The following is a 19,649-nucleotide window of genomic DNA, read 5'->3' on the forward strand; positions in this document are numbered from 1 at the left end:
TCAGAAACACGGCTACTCTGAGGATCCCACTGGGGCTGGCCAAAGACCCCCGACACAAGGGCAAATCCATTCATTTGGAGGGAGGATCCCATGACAAACGGAATCATCAGCCAAGGGACCTAGCTTGCAGCACCTGTGAACTCACAGGGTGGGGGGACGACAGCCCACCTAGGGAGTCATCGAATGCAAAGCTGGGGCTGACTCACAGTAGGTGCTCAATCTCTGGTTGCTGTTATTGTAACAGAGACTTCATTTCCTTATGCAAAAATTGAATTGGAAGCTGAATTTTCTTCTGAGCTGAGACCCAGGGTGAGGGCTGTGGAAACCAGATGAAATTTGTTCCTAATGGGGGTTCTGTGGAAGCTCAGCAAATAGTCCTATCAAATTAACAGGCCCAGTGGACACAAGGGAACACATTTCTTCCTGAGCCTGAGCCCTGCTTTCCTTCGTCCCTTGGAAATCAGATTATGAGGAGGGCAGGGCTAGGGAGGAAACTGAGCTAACACAATTACCAGCCCTGGCTTGTTCCCCTCAGCCTGGGAATTGGGTAGGGAGGAGGGGGAGGCAAAGGGGAGACAGAGCCTCTCTCAGGAAGCTGCAAATCCAAGAAAGTAGACAGGATGAACCTGTTCCTTGTGCAGGGCCCCATCTCCACCATCCCACTCTGGGATTAGCTGTCTCATCTCCACGCTGTTCTCATGCAATATCTGTAACAGAGCTTTCCGTCCTCTCTTGGAGATCAGTGTGGTTATTCCTTTTATAGCCAGAATGCCATCTAGTCTCGGCTTGAAGCTCCCTAGTGATGGGGTGATGGGGTTTTATTACCCATTAAGGCCTCTATTCCATTATTGATTCAAAAGCAGGCAACTCTAGGCAACACCATTAATATCTGGTCTTAGATTTGCCATGAACTGAACGTACAAACTTGGGCCCCAGTTTTCTCATCTATAAATGAAATATGGGGTCCTGGGGCGCATGGGTGGCTCAGTGGATTAAGCCGCTGCCTTCGGCTCAGGCCATGATCTCAGGGTCCTGGGATCGAGCCCCGCATCGGGCTCTCTGCTCCGCAGGGAGCCTGCTTCCTCCTCTCTCTCTGCCTGCCTCTCTGCCCACTTGTGATCTCTCTCTGTCAAATAAATAAATAAATAAATAAATAAATAAATAAATATGGGGTCCTGTGGTAGGCATCGTGTTCTTGTGCTCAATGTCCTTCCACCCTCGCCCACTGTGAGGCAAGTTGTGATTTTCCAGGTGAACTGATTTATCAAAGCTCATCAGCCCAGCACCATGCCTCTCGCCATCATGGCCTTAGGAGCTGTCATGGGCATTGCCCTGGCCGAGGTGGTCCAAAGAGACAAACTGAGACTTACAGAAGTAGCACTTTAGAGTCACACAACCGGGGCGCCTGGCTGGTTCAGTCGGTGGAGTGTGCGAGTCTTGATCTCAGGGTTGTAGGTTCAAGTCCCACATTGGGTGTAGAGATTACTTATTAAAAAAAAAACCACAAAAACTTTCAAAAAATAAAAAAGTCTCACAACTAATGCTGGCAAAGCCAGGAAGGAAAAACATGCCTTTTTAGTGTCACACTGTCAACTAAGGATAAACTTATGGTTGGTTAACAGAACGCATAGGCCCTGAATATGTCCTTTCTAACTTCCATTGTGAGAAAACCCTCGGCTGCCGTCTGGCTGTGAGCCACGTTAGGGGGTGGAGGAAGGGAGCTGTGTGGAGCCAGTCAGTCCTGCCCTGGAATCAGCTCCGAGTCAGTTCCAGGGGGCCATAGGCCTGTGCTGGGTTTCCAAGCCGGAAGGCCAGAGGCAAGTGCGCACCATTTGAGGGCAGTGGCCCATGGGCAGGGTTAAGGTAGGTGAAGCTCACTCAATTCCAGTACGAAACCAGAAGCACAAAGAGGAAGGACCCACGGGAAACCACATGAGCATACTTTCCATCTTGTTTTTCTTTTTCTTTCTTTCTTTTTTTTTTTAAGATTTTATTTATTTATTTTAGAGGGAAAGAGCATGTGGTCAAGCTGGGAGAAGGGCAGAGAGAGAGAGAGAGAGACTCCCAAGCAGACTCTGAGCTGAGTGTGGAGCCCAACATGGGGCTTGATCTCACAACCCTGAGATCCTGGCCTGAGCCGACATCAGGAGTCGGAAGTTTCACTGACTGATGCACCCAGGCGCCTTGTTTTTCTTTTTAAATATCCTTATTGAGGCGTTCCTGGCCAGCTCAGTCAGTGGAGTGTGCAACTCTCAGTCTCAGGGTTGTAAGTTCGGGTGGAAAGATTATTTAAAAATAAAATCTTAAAAAAAAAAAAAAAAGAAAAGATAGTATCTTTATTGACATAACATTCACATACCGTGAAACTCACCCATTTAAAGTGTACAATGATTTTTAGTGTATTTACTGAGCTGTACCATTGCTACAGTCTAAGTTTAAAACATTTTCATCACCCACAGCCTTAGGTAACCTTAATGTACTTTGTTTCTCCAGATTTGTCCATTCTAGAAATTTCATATAAATGGAATCATACAATATGTGGGGGATCCAGTGACCGGCTTCTTTCATCTAGCATGATGTTTGCAAAGGGCATCCGTGTTGTAGCATGTGTCCCTACTTCATTCCTGTTTATGGCCAAATAATACCGCTTACATGGATAGACCACCTACATTCATCCACTCACCAGCTCATGGACATCTAGGTTGTTTCCACTTTCTGGGTGTTATGCATAATTCTGCTATGAACATTCATCTACACATTTTTGTGTGGCCCTCTCTTCTCTTGGTTTATTTGTGTATTCAGCTCATCTTCCTTCCCCCACGGGGGACAGTTCTCCTATATGTCATGTGTATCTTTTGTTTTATGTTTTTGTTGTTTTTTTTTTTTTAAGATTTTATTTATCTATTTGACAGACAGAGATCACAAGTAGGCAGAGAGGCAGGCAGAGAGAGAGAGGAGGAAGCAGGCTCCCCGCTGAGCAGAGAGCCCGATGCGGGACTCGATCCCAGGACCTTGGGATCATGATCTGAGCCGAAGGCAGAGGCTTTAACCACTGAGCCACCCAGGCGCCCCTGGTTTTATGTTTTTACGATAAATGTGTATTCCTCTCGTGTGCATGCATTTTTAATCTGCGTACACGGTATGGTGTTACAGTTCTTATTCTGTTTGGCGCTGCACTCAGCCTTGTGTTTTTAGGATCCATCTATGTTGCCATGAGTAGTGTATCTGATCTTTTACTGCCAGCAGCTGTGTGGCTCTTGGGGGGCTGGGATGCTGCCACATTTGGCATACCTACTCCCCCAGGGACAAATACTTCCCCGGCACCACCCACAAAACCACAGTGGACATCGTGGTTCAGGTCCCCTTCGGGACCTTGGTGAGAATGTCTAGAATATGCGTCCAGGAATGGACTGCTGGGGCATGGAATCCGTGCATACTTACTGTCAGTAGTGCCGGTGGGGAACAAGATCGGGGACACGAGGAGGAGACGGAATTGCTTTCATTCATGCTTCCTGCAGAGCCATAATAGCCAAGACATACATTCACCATCCAGCCTTGCCAAGCCCCAGGACACCAGTACTGAGATGCACTGTGCCTACTGAAGAATAAAGATAGACCTTCATTTCTCATCTTTTTCTTTCATGTCGCATCACTTTGCTAAGTTTCTAACTTAATCCACTAAATCTTCTGGTCTCATAAAGGAGGGTTGTTCTTTATCCCTTATGGATAACAATTCTGAAGGAAGACTACTGTTCTAAACACTTTGCTTTGTTCTTAGGGTACAAAGATCTTTGACCCTATAATGACCATTTTCTCGTTTCAAACTGGGGAGAAGGTTCTGGCAGGGAACTGGCTCAGAGAACCCTGGCCAGCACTCAGGAGTGCCAAGGAATGGGAGGAAAAGGGAGAATTCAAATGACCCACTGGGAATTTTTAGCTCTGATGTCAGTGACTTCCTAGAGAGAGAGATTAAAATCCTTATGAATAGTAGAACCTGAGAAATTTCTTCCATGGGGGAAGTTCCTACATGTGGGGACGGTCAACCATTCAGGCGAGGTTGGGGGTTGACAGATGACTGGAGTGGTTCCTTGGTTAAGTACTCGCTCAGAGCTTACCTGACACACCTACACCCAAGGGGGGGCCCTCTTCTTACACAGCAGATGGGCGTCATCAAAAGCCTTTTGCAACGAATCCATTTGTATGTAATATGAATCCCTTTGTCCTCATTTTGGTTTCCTGAGTTTGGATTTCTCTTGATTGGCTTTTCTGAAAGCGAAGGCCACACTCCTGCTGGACGGACCAAAGCTCTCTGGACTATCCTAGCAAGCGCCTGGGACAGGACACAGTGGCTGTGAGGGCCTCCTGCTTCCTTGGCCTGCTGCTACTTCTTCCTCCTCACCAACGGCTGGTTTGCAAACTCTACCTCTGTGGAGACGCTTCTGTGGCTGGCTTGACTCAGTAGGATTTAGGACAAAAAGAGAACCCAGCATTTCCCAACACTGAGGTTTATTTCTAGAGTTGGGTTCTCGTAAATCCCAAGAGAGAATAGGTAGGAGAAGGTGACATCTTGGAAGTCACCGGGACTCCCTACTTTTACTTGTCCTCAACACGGTGCTTAACACCAGCATCATGGACATGGGGCCAAAGGTCAGCCGGTCACTGGACTTGAGTGAAGACACGATTATGGTGACAATAGGAGCAGCTCTCCTTATCCAAAGCCTGCTGCGTGCTGGACATTGTGTCAGGGGCCCTGCGTGTGCTTGCACGAATCCGCACGATAGCACTGAAGGTAAGCCCCATCTCAACTTTGTGTGTGAAGAAATTCAGGGTCAGTAGCGTTAACTGACCTGGCCCATGTCACAGAGTTTACTGGTTTTACTTTCTGCTTCCCTGGGCTACCTTGGACCCCCACTTTCCACCCCTCCTGGGCCCCCATCTCGCCCTGACTCACTACTTCTGCTATTCTAAGGCAACTGGGCTCTGACTCAGAGCATGAGGGAAGGAGGTTTCTTGGCACCAGGAAGGGACACAAGGCTCAGGAGACAGTTTACAGATGGAATAAAGCTTGTTAGTTCCCTCTCTGCTGGGACTGAGGGGAAGCAGCAGCTGCAGAGAAAGGCCCAGATGTGGGCAGGGGGGGGCAAAGGAGGGTCTGGTCATGAGAAAGCAGGGCTGATGCAGTAGCCACTTCTCAGTCTAACCCTCTGACCCCACTGCCCCTCCCAAAGAGAGCCCCAGTGTGCCCCTGAGGGAGGCAGGCTGAACAGCAGAAGCAGCCTGGGAAACTGGGCAGCTGAGCCTCTCCTAGGCCTTGAAGTCACACTGGGGCCCAAAGGGAAGGAAGTCGATATGACTGTGGGGCTCAGCAGGTGGCACAGATCCGCGCTGGGCTCAAGTTTTCCCTCCAAGTGCCCACTTCCTCCCCACCCACTACGCAGTGACCTGGGCTCTCAGGCTGGCTGGCCATGGGGCTGGTGGACCTGCCAGGAAAGAGGAAAGGAAGACCCAGTAGGGGAATGCGCAGTGCTCTGGGGAAGAGCCCCACAGTGCACTCGGCATGCGGGCAGGGAGCGAGTAAAGGAGCAGAACTGTGGAGCTCAAATGTCTCCCTTTCTGGACCGGGAGCTCCACTTGACGGAGCCGGCAGGCCTGTGGTATAGAGCTGGGCCGGGAGTGCCTCCCACAGCTCCAGGACAGGCTGTTCCTACAGACCCAGCTGAATGGTAGCCCGCAGGGACAGGCAGAAGCATAGGCAGATTCTTGCCTTCTGGTGCCTAGAGATCATCTTAAGAGGCTTCCCATCATTTCAGATCTTGAAGGTGGGCACCCTGGAGCTTAAGGACCAACCAGGAATTGAAGAGACTGTCACTTATCATGGGGTCAGGTGTCCCCGGCAAGGGCCTGGATAAAGATCCCCTTCCCTTTTTTTTTTTAAGAATTTATTTTTAAGTAATCCCTACACTCAGTGCGGGGCTCAAATCCACAAGCCCAAGATCAAGGGTCGCATGCTCTACCAAGTGAGCCAGCCCGGCGCCCCCAGAGATCCCCTTCTTGAATACCAAGTCCTTGTTCTTGGCCCCACGGGCACCCAAGGCTGCTGTGGCAGAGTCTTTGATCTATTACTACACATCAGCAATCACAAGAGCCAACACCAACTGGAAACAAAATCTAAATGATCTTGCTGGACACAAACAAGCTGATCGTCTTGAATGAAGACAGAGCTTGGCCTCTAGGGCCTGCTACCCCAACCACTCCAGTCTATCCCGTAAGTTTGACCTCTTTCTGAAGGAGACCCAGAGGCACACTCACCTCGGTCCTCTGCCTTTTCAGGCTCCCATCCCGCCTCCTGGCTCCCCCCTTGCTCCTGTTGTCTGGCGCACTGACTTCAGGATCAGCCCAGACAAAGCTTTTCCCTCCCTTGCAAGCAGAATCCAAGGACTTGCTTCTTCCTGAGTTCTCCGTTCCACACATTAACACGAGGAATGAAGAGGTAAAAGCAGTGTAGCCGTTAAGGAGGCAGGGGGTTCAAACCCCACTCCTCAGGGATAGCTCAAGCAGACTTGCTGGTCTTAGGGGGAAGGATGGTTGCTGCCTGGACCCCAAGTCAGGGGAGGAGGAGTGAGTAGGTCTGATGGAGCTGCTGACTAGACTCTACCGGCCTCACTAGGAATACCCTCATTCAACAGGAGCCCACACCTGGGAAGTCCTCACAGGTCCCTCGACAGAAGCACAAGCTTGGGGAGCTGCAGGATTTGGACACGGCCTGAGAGGAAGGACAAGCTTGCCTTTATGCCATACCTTGCCCCACAGTCAGACTTGGAATGAGGCAGTCTCCACCAGCCTTTCCCAGGAGGCGAAGCTTGGCAGCTCCTGTCCAGGGAGGTCCAATCTGCTGCTTGGGGAACAAAATGCAGGAGTTTCCTTTGGGCAGGAAAGTTTAAGACAGGAATAAAGATAAAGGGGTCTGAGCTGTAAGCGGCTTCTCCCAGCTCATTTTGGAAAAAAATCTCACCAGGACCTGACAGCTAAGGAGAGCACAGTGATTTGAACCAGTCTTCCTGGCCCTGCAACTGGGCAGATACCATTTAAAATTTATTCCATCCTCTTCTGGTCCTGGAGTGCTCACAACTCGAGGGCCTGCTTCTGTCCTTAAGTCCCTGCATACCTCAAGCCCCACCACCTCAGCTCCCACCCTCTGGTTCCTTTGATCTTTTCCTCCAGTCGCTGTGGCATGTTTATTGCTCCTCTCTGAAAGTCTTCCAAGGGATTTATTGACATCTCCGGGGGCTGAAATGTCAGGGAGGCATGCAGCAATCCGGGAGGGGTCAGACTTGCTGAATGGTGCAGGGATGGGTGGCCTTAGTCTGACTTTAAGGACCTTGTGTTGATTTTCTGGGGGCTAGGGCGGTCCAGGCTAGGCTGACCTGGATTTTTCTCTGCACCAGGCCCTTCTCTCCTCACTGCGCCTCCTTGCCAGTCATTCTCAATCGTGCTGCCACGGCTGTGTATTGTAATCAGAGCCTGGAGTCACGCTGGGTGAGGGTGAGATCAAGGGAAGCTCCTCCGCCCAACCAAAAAACCACTTTAGGAACAGCAAGATGTCAGGAAAATGCTAGCCTCAGAGGCCAGGGCAGGCCATTTTCTCTCGAATAGGCGGGGGCTGAAGTGGTTGATGGAGCTAACCCCCTCCTCCCCCCGCTCCCCTCTGCCTCCTTCAGGACAAGGTCAAAAGTGCTAATTTAGGTCTGAACCCTTCCATGCCCTCCAGTGTCCCCCACCCTTGCTCTGGCTTCTCTTCTGGTGAATGTATTCTATTTGAAAAGCTTTTTTCCCCCAAGTATAATTCCATTGCCTCTTTCCACCAGCAATTCAAAACCTTCCTGTCTCATGTTTCTCTGCCTGTCCTCTCCAAGTGCCACGAGTGTGCTCTTAGATCCCTATTCCAGGTCTGTCCTGAGGGTTTAGTGGGCTGGGGCCCCACTCTGACCCTTTTACCCCTTTGGCCTAACCAGACCACTGTTGGCTTTGTTATGGCTCAGCTTCTTCTTGAATCAGATGTTACAGAATATTTCTCTCTCTCTCTCTCTCTCTCTCTCTCACACACACACACACACACACAAAACAATCCCGCATGGAAAACTCTGGTCAAAACTTTTCCTTGGCACACACGCTGAGCATTTCCATGGCTTGCCACTTTCCTGATTCTCTAGGACTGGTCCAATACCAGGCTGGGGAATTTCAGCTCTGAAGGCCAGAGACAAGTTTGCTGTCCCAGCTCCTGAGGTCTGGGTCATCTCCAGCACCACCACACCAAGACTACAGTTTCATGAAATCTGCCACTCCTCCCCTACTCCCTGCAGACTTACTGTCATAAGCAAGGAAATGTGAGGCCCCAGTCAACCAGGTCGGCCCTTATTATTATTATTATTATTTTTTAAGCTCCCAGCTCACAGGCATAACCTTTAGATTGTTGGCTTCCCAAACTGGAGGGGATATTCAAGGCCCTAGACTCTGCTTTAGAAAGGTCCATTTTAATGGGGATAATGTATTCTTTTCCTATGGTTTCAGGTTAAGGTTTGCTAATAAATAGTAAATTCTTTCTCTGAGAGAGAAACTTACTATCTACATTCCTTGGCAGACCCCATTTTAAAAAGCTTTCTACATGGTGTACACATTGTTAGCAATAAGCAAGGAGAGCCAAAAAGAGAGGATGTGTTAATGATAGCACACATTTTAGTGCTTTCTATATATCTGGCACTGTTCTAAGCTATATTTATAGTTGCTCATTTAATCCTCTAATGATACACAGAGACAGGCACTCTCCCCAGTTTATAGGTGAGGACCTTTGGGCTCTGAGCAGTTGCACACCTGCCAAAGAACTCGGCTCACCGACCGTCGTCTCTGGCAGACATGGCAGGGATGTCTCAGGAATGAGAACTCCACAGGATAGGACCCAAGAACCCATGGAATTAAAGGAACCCAATTTTAGAATTGAGAGGACCTCAAGAGTTTGAGTGACTTGCCCAAGGCTCATGCAGCTACTCCGCTGAAGAATTAGTATAGAATCTGGGGCGCCTGGGTGGCTCAGCGGGTTAAAGCCTCTGCCTTCAGCTCAGGTCATGATCCCAGGGTCCTGGGATCGAGCCCCGCATCAGGCTCTCTGCTTAGCGCAGAACCTGTTTCCTTTTCTCTCTCTGCCTGCCTCTCTGCCTACTTGTAATCTCTATCTGTCAAATAAATAAATCTTTAAAAAAAAAAAAAAAAAAAAAAGAATTAGTATAGAATCTACTTTGCTAGTTCAATGCCATTTCCATTTCCATTTCCTCTTAGGAGGAAGAGAAGAAGTTAGCCTTCATGGTTAAGGTAGGGTCTTGGAGAGGCTAGAAATGTTAGAACACACTGACATGAAAAGAAAGTTAAGAGATGATAGGGGTAAGCCTCAAATACCATCACTAACCAGTCTAGGACTAGTCAAGATGTTTGCCACCCTTTGAAAACCTATGCAATCTCCAACAGCCACACACTCATCTGTTTTTGGTACATGTGAGAATGTGCTGGTGTTTCAGACCATTACATTATTTCAAGGATCATTATTTCATGGAATGTATGCATTCTTGCAGAGAGAAGTTCTCTCAAACCAATCTTGCATGTTCACTGACTTCCATTGTATTCTTATTTAAGATTTTTAAGTAATCTCTACACCCAACATGGGGCTCGAACTGACGACCCTGAGCATAGAGAGCTACCCTCCACTGACTGAGCCAGCCAGGTGCCCCTTGACTTCCATTACGGATTAAGGATTTTACTCAGGGATTTTGGTGCATTTTGATGACCGTGTTTTAGAGGCCAGTCCATGGCATGTTCGGTGCTAATTCTGTGGATCTGGAAAGTTGCTGAACTCACCTAGTATTTCATTTCTCCCATCGCAGTCTTCCCTCCAACTGCCTTCCCTCCCAGCTTCCCAAGGCCACAAAAACATCTCTCACGTCGAAGGATCCTAGGTTGGCATCCAGTTATCTCAGTGGTTTATTGCCTTTCTCCAGCCTTGGTGGGGGTACTGACAAAGCCAGATTGAGGGAGACTTGCAAGCTGCCATTCTATACTTCAACTGGAATATTCCATTAGCTCATGGCTTTGGGTTAAAGGAGCTCGTTTCCCAATTCAATAATTGGAAATACTAGCTACCCCATTTCCCTACAATGTGACTGTCTTGTCGACAGGCACTGCAGGACTCTTCTGCACAGCTCAAGTAAACCCTGCTGAGTGGAACCGAGCAACTCTTCCTGCTTGTCCCCGGCCATGTTAGTGTTGGCCTCAGGGAAGTTTCCCTTTGCCTCTGAGACTCCGTTGAGTACCATGGCATCACCTCTGCATTAACAGTGAAATGCATTTAGGGTGTACATGGTTCAGATTCTTTTCAGTTTTCTTCTGTTGCATGTGAAAAATTTCAAAATTACTTCCAAGCCACTTGAATTCCTGTTCTTTCATCCCAGTGTGAGCACTAAAGCACAAATGAGCGCTTAGACTGAAATATCCCGTCTTGGAGAGAACCACAGAGATTGTCCATAGCCATCATCTTCCGTTGTAGGCAAGTCTGCACTCACTGGGCCTTACTTCACCTTACCGGCTTCAACGAAAGCCCATTGCTTTGTGTAGGTCTGAAGGAGTGGATGACGGCCTTCCTTTGGAAGCATCTATCTTCCTCACAAGAGTCTTGGTTGGCAAGAACTTTTCAGTTAATTGAAAGAGGCAGCTTTACAGGCAGGATATAAAAGGTCTTTTTCCTTTTTTCTAAGGAAAACGTCTGCAAACCATGCTTGGAACAGGGCAGAAAAAGCAATTTGGTATTTGGAAACATCAAAACTTTCCTTTGGGGCTGTTTAATGTCCCTTCGCTGCATCCCTCCCTTAGTTCCAACTAATAGGTCAATTCCACGATCTCACTATCCTGAGTCCGCGTAAGCCTGGTAAAGGAGACCAAGTAGATACCTCCTTTCACCCTACATTTGTTGTCTAGATGTGACCTTTGTTCCATACCTAGAAAGAGGCATGAACATGGAATACCAGTTTTTCTTCTAGTCCTGAGTGGCTTTGAATCAAGTTTCAACTAGGTAAGAATTAAAACAGGAAAGAAATTAAGGACCAGGGGTGTCTAAGCAACCTAGTCTTCCCTGGAAGAGAAGAGGAAGCCGGGAGAAGTGAATAAGATTTATTTGCATATACACAAGAGAAGAGCTAGCTTTGCTGGGAGTCACAGGAGGAGAGGCTTGTGAGGAGATAAGGCTTCAGCAGAGGAAGGCACCTTGACAAACAAGGGACTCCTGGCTTAGTAAATCAAGCACAGTTGCAACCTTCTTTTGCCCCAAGCCAACTACTCATTTAACTCATTTACTCCTGTCCGAGACACACTGGAATCACTTACAAAACCAGGTGGAAAATAAAGTGGAAAGAAACGGTCTTACCTATCTGGACCAGCCACTTAAAAACTTATGTACAGGATGCAGAAAACAAACCGTAAGAGGCACTTTCGAATAGTTCTTAATCTTATCAGTGCCATCTGTCCTGCTAGTAAAAATACCATCCTGGAAGAATTTGGGGATCAAATGAGCCTCCAAAGTTGGGGCCTCATCTAACAAGGATTTTGGCGAAGGGACTCTAGAAGTGGTTCCTGCCAGGTTTTCGGGCCCACGATCACAAGACAGGAGGAGATTCTGGAAAGGAGAGTAGAGTGGCTACAGAGACTAGCAATTCTCTGCCTCCTCCAGTTATCTTGTGGGCTTATCAATCCTGGCAAGTTGAACCTGGGGTGCTGGGAAGAGTCTCTCATCGCTTAAAAAAAAAAAAAAAAAAGTCTTTCTTGAACACTAAAATTAAACCAGAATGAACTTGACTTCTCTTTGGAGTACCCAAATGGGATTAAGGCTTTTAACCTGAAAAGACCCAAGGTCTGCGTTTGGAAACTGTAACCACCAAGTGGCAAGTTCCCAAGGGAACTTAACTTCTTTTTCTCTAGGAAAAGTGGATTGTCCTTAGAGAAATCAGAAGGGGCTAGCTACTGATTAGATTAAATAAAACAAAACAAAAAGATTAGGTAGGCTGACTAGGAAGGGGAAGAGAAACACACACTGAGTGATTATATCTTTTTTTTTGTATATAAAGGATTAAAAAATTCCAATTTAATAAATTTTGGAAAAGCAAATGTAAAATGACTTGGGCTTATAAAACCAGAATTTACAATTATCTGTGAATAGTCAAAGACAAATCATAGAACCATTTTGATTACAAATCCAAAGTAGTTCTAATGGTTACAGAATCACTCTCCCACTCCCCCTCCCCGTGAGATTACAGTTGTTCAATCGTAAGCATCCCCACTGCTACTCATACTCTTTCATCTCCTCCTAAGACAGTGTTTTCACACCCAAGTCACATCACACATACCAGGCACGTCCTCCCTTTCACAAAGCTTAGCCAGATGATGTCTCCTTTTGGCTTAGATCAACAACCTTCCTTTTATAAATAATCCCTCTTCCCCCAGTGCCTAAATTCATCCAAGTCTTCATCCTCCACATGGTCCCAGTCCCAGTAGGACAAGTCCTCCTCTAAAAGGAACACTGGATCGGAGAGGCCACACCAGTCGCACATCCGGTCCTTTCTATGCCAATGCTGGCTGCACCCCAAGTGGTCTAGCACCTCTGCACCCAAGAAAGTTAAGAGTGTGCTTCTTTCTCTCTCTCTTCCTCGTTTCTTGCCACTATTCTGCCTTTTCATGACACCTGTGATGAGGAGATATCTGGTCCCTCCTAGATCTTCCTGTCTTGTGCAACCCTTCATTGATAACCAAATGACTGCAAAACCACCGTGATGCTGAAAATCTCCTGGGTCTTTCCCCCTCTCAGTGAAATGGAGTCTCTTCTAGGAGCCAGGAGTCTTAAACCAGGGACTCCTCTCTGCCTCCTAACATACCAACTCAACAGGACTGTTTCTTCGAGATGCCCACTGCTCTGCAAGATCTGGTCAGGACACCACAGCCTCTGCTACGTGCGAGCCTGCAGGAAGATGCCAGTTCCTTCCATTCTGATCAATCATTTTGGGTTGAATTAAATGAATACAGTACCACACTCTGCTCTTCACGACACTTTTTCATTAACATACCTAGAACATCCGCTTAAATAGTCTGAGCACAAAGCTCTTGAGACCGGTCTCTACCCCTCCTCTCCTCACATGGGGCCCCGGGAGTGCCCGCTGGCCCTTAGAGTGTCTCTTAGGAGCTAGCACCTAACTGGTTAAAGTGTCACCCGCAACTATTCATGTTTTCTGGCCTCCATACAGTGTTGGGCCGCACTGCTCAACCTGCCACGGGTGAAATGTATCAGGGATCTGTGTTCTCTGGAATCTGATCTTAAGTGCTAACCTCTCATTAGCGTTAAAAACGCTTCACTTTTAGTACATCCACATTAAATGCTCAGAGAAGAAGTGCTACTGAGGGAAAACATGGAAGATTTCTCTAAGGACCGACCCATGCTTTCCATTCCAGCCAGCCAATGGGCTGAGGGCCTGTTTCCATTCTCCCCTTCGTTCTTTCAGCATTAGTCCCATTAGTCGCGACTCATGGGCAGCACAGCTGGATCCAGCAGGCACTCACCATTAAGACCAGAACACCTACAGCATGTAAACAAGGTGAGATGGCAAAAGATACAGATCCATAGATCCTTTCTCATGGAGAAGGGAAAGAAAAGCCTCTGAGACAATGAGCTCACACGGCCGGTGAACACACACGAGAACAAGTCAAACGTCTCAACAAGGATTTACTTTAACAAAACGCACAAGTACGCGATGCTCGAGTCTTACTAGAAAGGAGTCACTTGGATTTTTTCCTTTCCTCACACAGCACAAGCCAACGGCCAGCTAGACATTCAGACCCATTACTGAACAGAAGGGAGCAGCATCAGACACAAAATTTCAGGCCCTGGTTTTATGTGCCTTTAATACTTTTTTTCCTTTCCTCTGTGTTCACTAAACAGGATTAAAAAATTTTTTGTAAAGCTACTTTTCATAGCTTTTTGTTTTCCCTTTGTATTTATCATGTTTTTAATTTCTTCTCTGAAGAGGAATTCTCTGAATCTGTATCTTCCAATTCGACTCGGTGCCTTTTGAGGCCACTATGGCCATGAACAGCCCTGCTGCTGTCTGTGTCTGGGGGGTCAGTGGGGTCCTCTCTCATTCCAGCACTGGGGGTCTCACAGGCCATTTCAGACCCACAACAATCTTTGTGTAGGAGTGGCCCTGTCAGGGACAAGTTATCATGGTCAGTGTCCGAATGTCCCGGGGAAGAGCATGCCACTGCCTCCAGATCTCCAAAGTTCTGCCCATTGTTGTGTGGATGAGGGGGGCGGGGGTGTAAGCGTCCATTGTTGTGGTTGGCACAGATGGTTTCGAGGCTCCTCTCCTCACTGTCATCAGACTGGGTCCTGGGACAGCTGCCAGACCCACTGCTGAGAGTGGAGCCAGATGCCTTGGGGACAGGAGGAGAGGGCGGCTCCTCAGCCCGGCTGCTTAAGGCCTTGCTCAGGGCCTTCCCATTGAGCTTCTTGGTTTCAAAAGAGTGTTCTACAGAGCCACCATTGTTAGCATCCTGGGAGGGGTCCTCTGGTGCCTCTGCCCAAGGGTGGCTGTTGTGCTCCTGGCCTGGGCCACTGCTGGGATTTCTAGCAGAAGTCCCTTCTTTAAAAGCATCCTTGCTGCGACCTTCAGGGGGCAGGTCCTGGTTCCTCTGGCCTGTGGTGGTGCTGAGACAGGCTTCCTTACTGGAAGAAGGGGCTGGGTTGTCCTTGTGGCTGGTTCCCGCCCTCCCTTCATCTGCCTCCCCAGAAACGAGGGAGCTCTCTCCGTCTTTGTTACTGGAGTAGGAGATATAGGAGTAGCGGAGCCACTTGTACGCTTTATAGATCTTCCGTTCGACCGACTCCATGTCCGAAGTTGGCGAGGCCCGGCTGGGCTGAATCTCCAGCGTGGAAGTGCTCCGCTCAGGGGAGGACGGCGGGGAGGAGGAGAGGTCGTCCACCTTGATCTGGGGGTAGTCACAGTTGTCCTCTCCGATGTAGGCGCTGGCGGGCTTGCTGGGGGGCGCGGGCCTCTCCTCCCGAGCAGCCTTCTGTCGGCGCCGCAGGGTATTGCGCTGCCGCGTGGCTGTTCGGCGCTCGTTGAGCTCCTCCTCGTCGTCGGAGCTGCTGGAGCTGCTGGAGCTGCTGGACTCGTCCTCAGGGCTGGGAGACCGCGGCCGCGGGAAGAGGTCTGTGTCCAGCTCCACCTCACAGGCGTTCTCTTCGGAGTCGGACTCGTTGGACAGGGCCAGGAGGCGTTTGTCCTGGTAGCGCCGCAGAGCCGACAGGCGCTGCTGGCGAGACACCGCGTCCTCACATGTGGGCGGTGGCGGAGGGGACGCCACTGAGTTGGCGGCAGGGACCCGCAGGGGCCCCAGGTGGAAGGCGCTGTCGGCATTCTCGTCCACTGTGGGTGGAGGGGAGCGGGGCAGCGAGGCTGAGGACTCGGAGTCGGTGTAGCCCGAGCGCTCGCTGACCCCCGCGTGCAGCTGGAGGATGGTGCTCTCGCTGAGGTCGCTGTCGGAGTCAGAGCTCCAGCCCTCGATCTCGCGGCGCACCAGGGAGTCAAAGAAGGCCATCATCCGGGGGTCTTCCTGCACGGACTGGTTGGCGTAGTCATGCGACAGGCCACTCCCACTGTTCAGCACCAGGCTGATGTACTCTTCGTGGGTATAGAGGCAGCGGGAATCATCCTCAATCCGACCGTCTAGGTCTCCTGTACACCCCGGCTGCTTGTATGGGCTCCAGATCTGCACAGAAGGCAAAAACAAAACCAAGGAGGCCTGATTGAAAGTACTCCAAAGCTAGTGGTGATAAAGAACACAGAGGCAGAGCTTCTCCAGGCCCTTCCTGTCACTTAGCCAGGACTTGCTAACCAGCTTTAAAAATACACTCTCTACCAGACTGGATTATGTGGGCCACATATGAAAACAGAGGCTTCTAGAGTCAGATGTGGGAAAAAGCATCGTCTAGGACATAGCATTAGCCTAGCGTCAGGAGACCTCAATCTTGTCTCTTGACCCAGGATAGTCACAACCATCTCCCCTACCAGCCCCCTCCCCTTTGGCTTCCTCTGGGAGTAGCTTGGAAATCACAATAACCCCCTTCATAATTGCAAAGGATAGAGGATGACTTGAAGATTGGCCAATGTGTTCAAAACTCTCAGAAGACTGAAGCTGTGCACAGAGAGGTACCACTTTTCCAAAGTGAAAACAGACCCAGCAGTCAGTCCTCTGTGGTAGTTAATATTTCAGCCTATAACTCCACTTCTCCCCAACTGCAACATTTCTATTTTTAACTAATGGGAATTGCTTACTGGCGCTTGATAAGAATAGCCAACTGCCTACATTGCATTTCCCCCCTGGACTTGCAAGCATTAGTTACCCAGGAAACTGGGTTCTCTTAACCAGGTTGCTGCTGACCTGCTCCCCAACTCTCCTGTTAGCTGCAGGAATAGGCAGGACACGCCCCCCCCCCGCCCCCCCCGCCCCCCCCCCCCCCCCCCCCCCCCGCCAAAGACCATCACCCCACCTTAACACTCCTCCACGCTATCATCAAACACATGGGCTGGTAGCCAAAGGAATTATGCAGAGCTAGGACTCAAACTCAGGTCTGCCTGACTGCAAAGGCCCAACTTTACAAGCAGAATAAGTTATGCAAAAAATCAAGTTCAAGGTAATTAAGCTGTCACTGCAGATGAGAACAATTAGCTTCACCTGACTACCAGACTGGTCCACAGAGCAGCACACAGAAGCTCAGTTACATTAGCCGGTAGCCATGGCAACTCAGATGAAATTCCAGGCGATTCTCTTGCCTGACAGGCTGGTGTCTATCTTTAGATGGCATCCAACCCAGAAAACAGAGCTCTTCATTCTCTATCCTCTATCAAGACAATGGCTTTGCTTCCCCAAAGCTATCCAAGGACAAATTCACCTCCTTTTGAGTATTCTGGAGGCCCCATCCTTCCCATGCTTTGTTTGCAACTTCTGAGAGGTAGCACCTTTTTGGAGGATCTCCAGTTCAAAAGGGGCTGGAAAAACCTAGGTTGGCTCTCTTCATCAACTCCCAACTCAGATTCATTTCTCCTTCAGCTGTTCACTGCCTACACCTCCCGGGCTGTTCTCCTCTCTCCATCTTCACCACCTGACCCAGGGGAGGTTTAAGGCAGTGGTTCTCACACTCAGGAGTGCACAGGAGTCACCTACAGAATCTTAATGGTGTTCACTCCTGAGCCCCACCCTTAAGAGATTCTGATTCATGAAGTCATCAGCAGGTACCAGGGCTCTGCAGTTTTAACAAGGGGAAGACCAACTTCTTAAGAAACACTAGAATACAGGTAAAAATAAGTAGGAGAAAATAAAGGATTTGTCTGAAGAGATTCTCAAATTCTTTGTGAGACCCTATGTTTTGAGCCATTTAGACAGGGCCCTCAACAACAGGCTCAAGCTACACATAACTATTTCTGCAAACAAATGTCCGAGAGAATTAAAGTTCGGTAGCTTAGAAAGGAAACTGAGGGGTCCCTTAGGACTTTGGGGTGGGGGGGTCTTATCCTATATTCCAAGGCCAGATTTCTTACTCTCCCAGTTTAAAAATGGTAAAATTTTACTAACCATGCTGTCTAATATAAAGATAAATCTCTACATGCTTCAGAGAAACACAAACTTTGTTAACAGAAGTACAAAATATTAAGGGTAGGACGCTGGTCCAAGTATGCAACAAGCCAGTTTCTAGGTTCTAATCTACCACCCAGTCCTTGCATCCTCACTTCAGGAATGAAAATCGTTAACACTGAAAGCAGCTTTTATTTGGGCCCTGGAATGTATTAAGCTGAGGTAGACTTTCATTCCTGAAGCCGGGAGTAATGGAAAAAAACGCTGCATCAGGAGGCAAAAGACGTGAGTGTGGGTTCCTACGCAGCTTGGGCTGACCTCAGATAAAGCTTAGCTCCCTATCTACACAGTGAATTAGATGGGTCTCATCCAACCCTAAGATTCAGAGCAAAACAAAACCATTATCCCAGACAGCCAGTCCGCAGTCCTCCAGGGACTTGTGGCACCAAGCTGCAGTGACGGGCAGAACAGGTAGGAACCCCAGCCCCACAGGGCCCTGGGCAAAATGACTTCTCGAGCACATCTTTTCTCATCTGTAGAAATGACAATGATGAAATGACATAACCAATACCAAAGCACAAAAAAAATGTAGTGCTTTCTCTTTCACTTGGCAGCTGAATTCCTCAACCAGAAAGCTTTAGACCCATCCTTAAAGAGACTTTTGAACATCAGAAGTATGGACCATCTCAATTATCTTAGTCCTCATCCTAAAAATATATCGAAATATTTGTGAAAGTATTTATTTCTTTACACCGAAAGTCAACAACTCAGAAGTAAAGCACCAAAAACAGAACCTTCTGCCTCGACATGTTAAATGTGCCTAGACAAGTCTCCTCCTGGGGCACGTTTCATAAGAAAAGGAGGAGAGGGATGAGCAGATTTCTCACCAAGCTTCTCTGAGCTTCTCTCCAAGCTCAAGAGATTGCTGAGGGGGAAAGATGCCCTTCAATTCTTATTCAAATATTGTCAAATGGAAAGCAATTAAGTAGCAAGTGTTCTGATCTACACAGGTGCCCAGGATAGGCCTGTCATAGCAGCTCTAAGCCCTCTCCTCTTTGTACTATTATATTAAATTAGGAAATCTGGCCATTTACCAAGAAAATCTACACTGAAAGGGACCTAATTGCTATTTAAGGGTTCTCCACTCTCTCTAATATGGCTTCCAAGACCTTCTGGGCCCATCTCCTGCCCCCCTTCCTGCCTTCTATCTTAGTCCTCCCTTCTTGTGCTCTTCCCTATGGCCAAACATGGTCATTTTCTGAACAGGCCCTATGCTTCACTGCTTCTGAGCAATTATTCTTAAGTATAATGCTAGAACACAGTAGGTGATCAATAACTATTTATTAATTCAACAAAATAATTAACTATCCATTGCCTCTACTTAGAATGTTCCTCATATCTTACTCCTTCCTTTTGCAGTCTTTATTCTCCAAATTCTACCTCAAATCCTACCTGCCCAAGGTTATCACAGATGGGAAAAAAAAAAAGTCTTCCTCCCCCAGAGCATTTCTCTTTCCATCTCTTGTGTAGCTACTGTACTTTTCATTGTATTTACTTCTTGTCTCTCTTACGGGTGACCTGCATTACCTTTTTCGCCTTTATGTTCCCCATAGGGTCTAGCACAAATGGCACATGTAGGTACATCATAAATATCACAAATATCATAGGTAAACAAATGAATATTGGTCTTTTGAGAAAAAAATGTCAGCATTTGCTCTGTCTTGCCCCTCCAGGCTTAACTATAAAACAAACCCCTCTTTTGCTAAACATGGACATTCAGGGGACTGAAGAAGAAGAAGCTGGTCCCAACAACTGGGATTCTTCTCTTCTGGGCTAGGACAGCAGCAGTAAAGGACAAGGGAGAGGGTGGAGTAAAGTGGAGAGAAAAAAGGTCTCAGGCTAGGCTAGAATATTATGCTCTTTAAGCCATTGATCCT

General features: G+C 48.2%; 1 protein-coding gene across 2 annotated transcripts in view; it reads right to left on the reverse strand.

Moving 5' to 3' along the window:
- Positions 1 to 11,194: 11,194 nt before the first annotated feature.
- DCAF5 (DDB1 and CUL4 associated factor 5) overlaps positions 11,195 to 19,649 on the reverse strand; it is a 103,376-nt gene continuing 94,921 nt past the window's right edge. For both annotated transcript variants that reach the window (XM_046008783.1, XM_046008782.1), the window contains exon 9: positions 11,195 to 15,849. In XM_046008783.1, the coding sequence (XP_045864739.1) occupies positions 14,080 to 15,849 (1,770 nt within the window). In that variant the 3' untranslated portion in view covers positions 11,195 to 14,079. The remainder of the gene's footprint in view (positions 15,850 to 19,649) is intronic.

This window comes from Meles meles, chromosome 6, assembly GCF_922984935.1.
Source record: "Meles meles chromosome 6, mMelMel3.1 paternal haplotype, whole genome shotgun sequence".
NCBI classification, from domain to species: Eukaryota; Metazoa; Chordata; class Mammalia; order Carnivora; family Mustelidae; genus Meles; species Meles meles.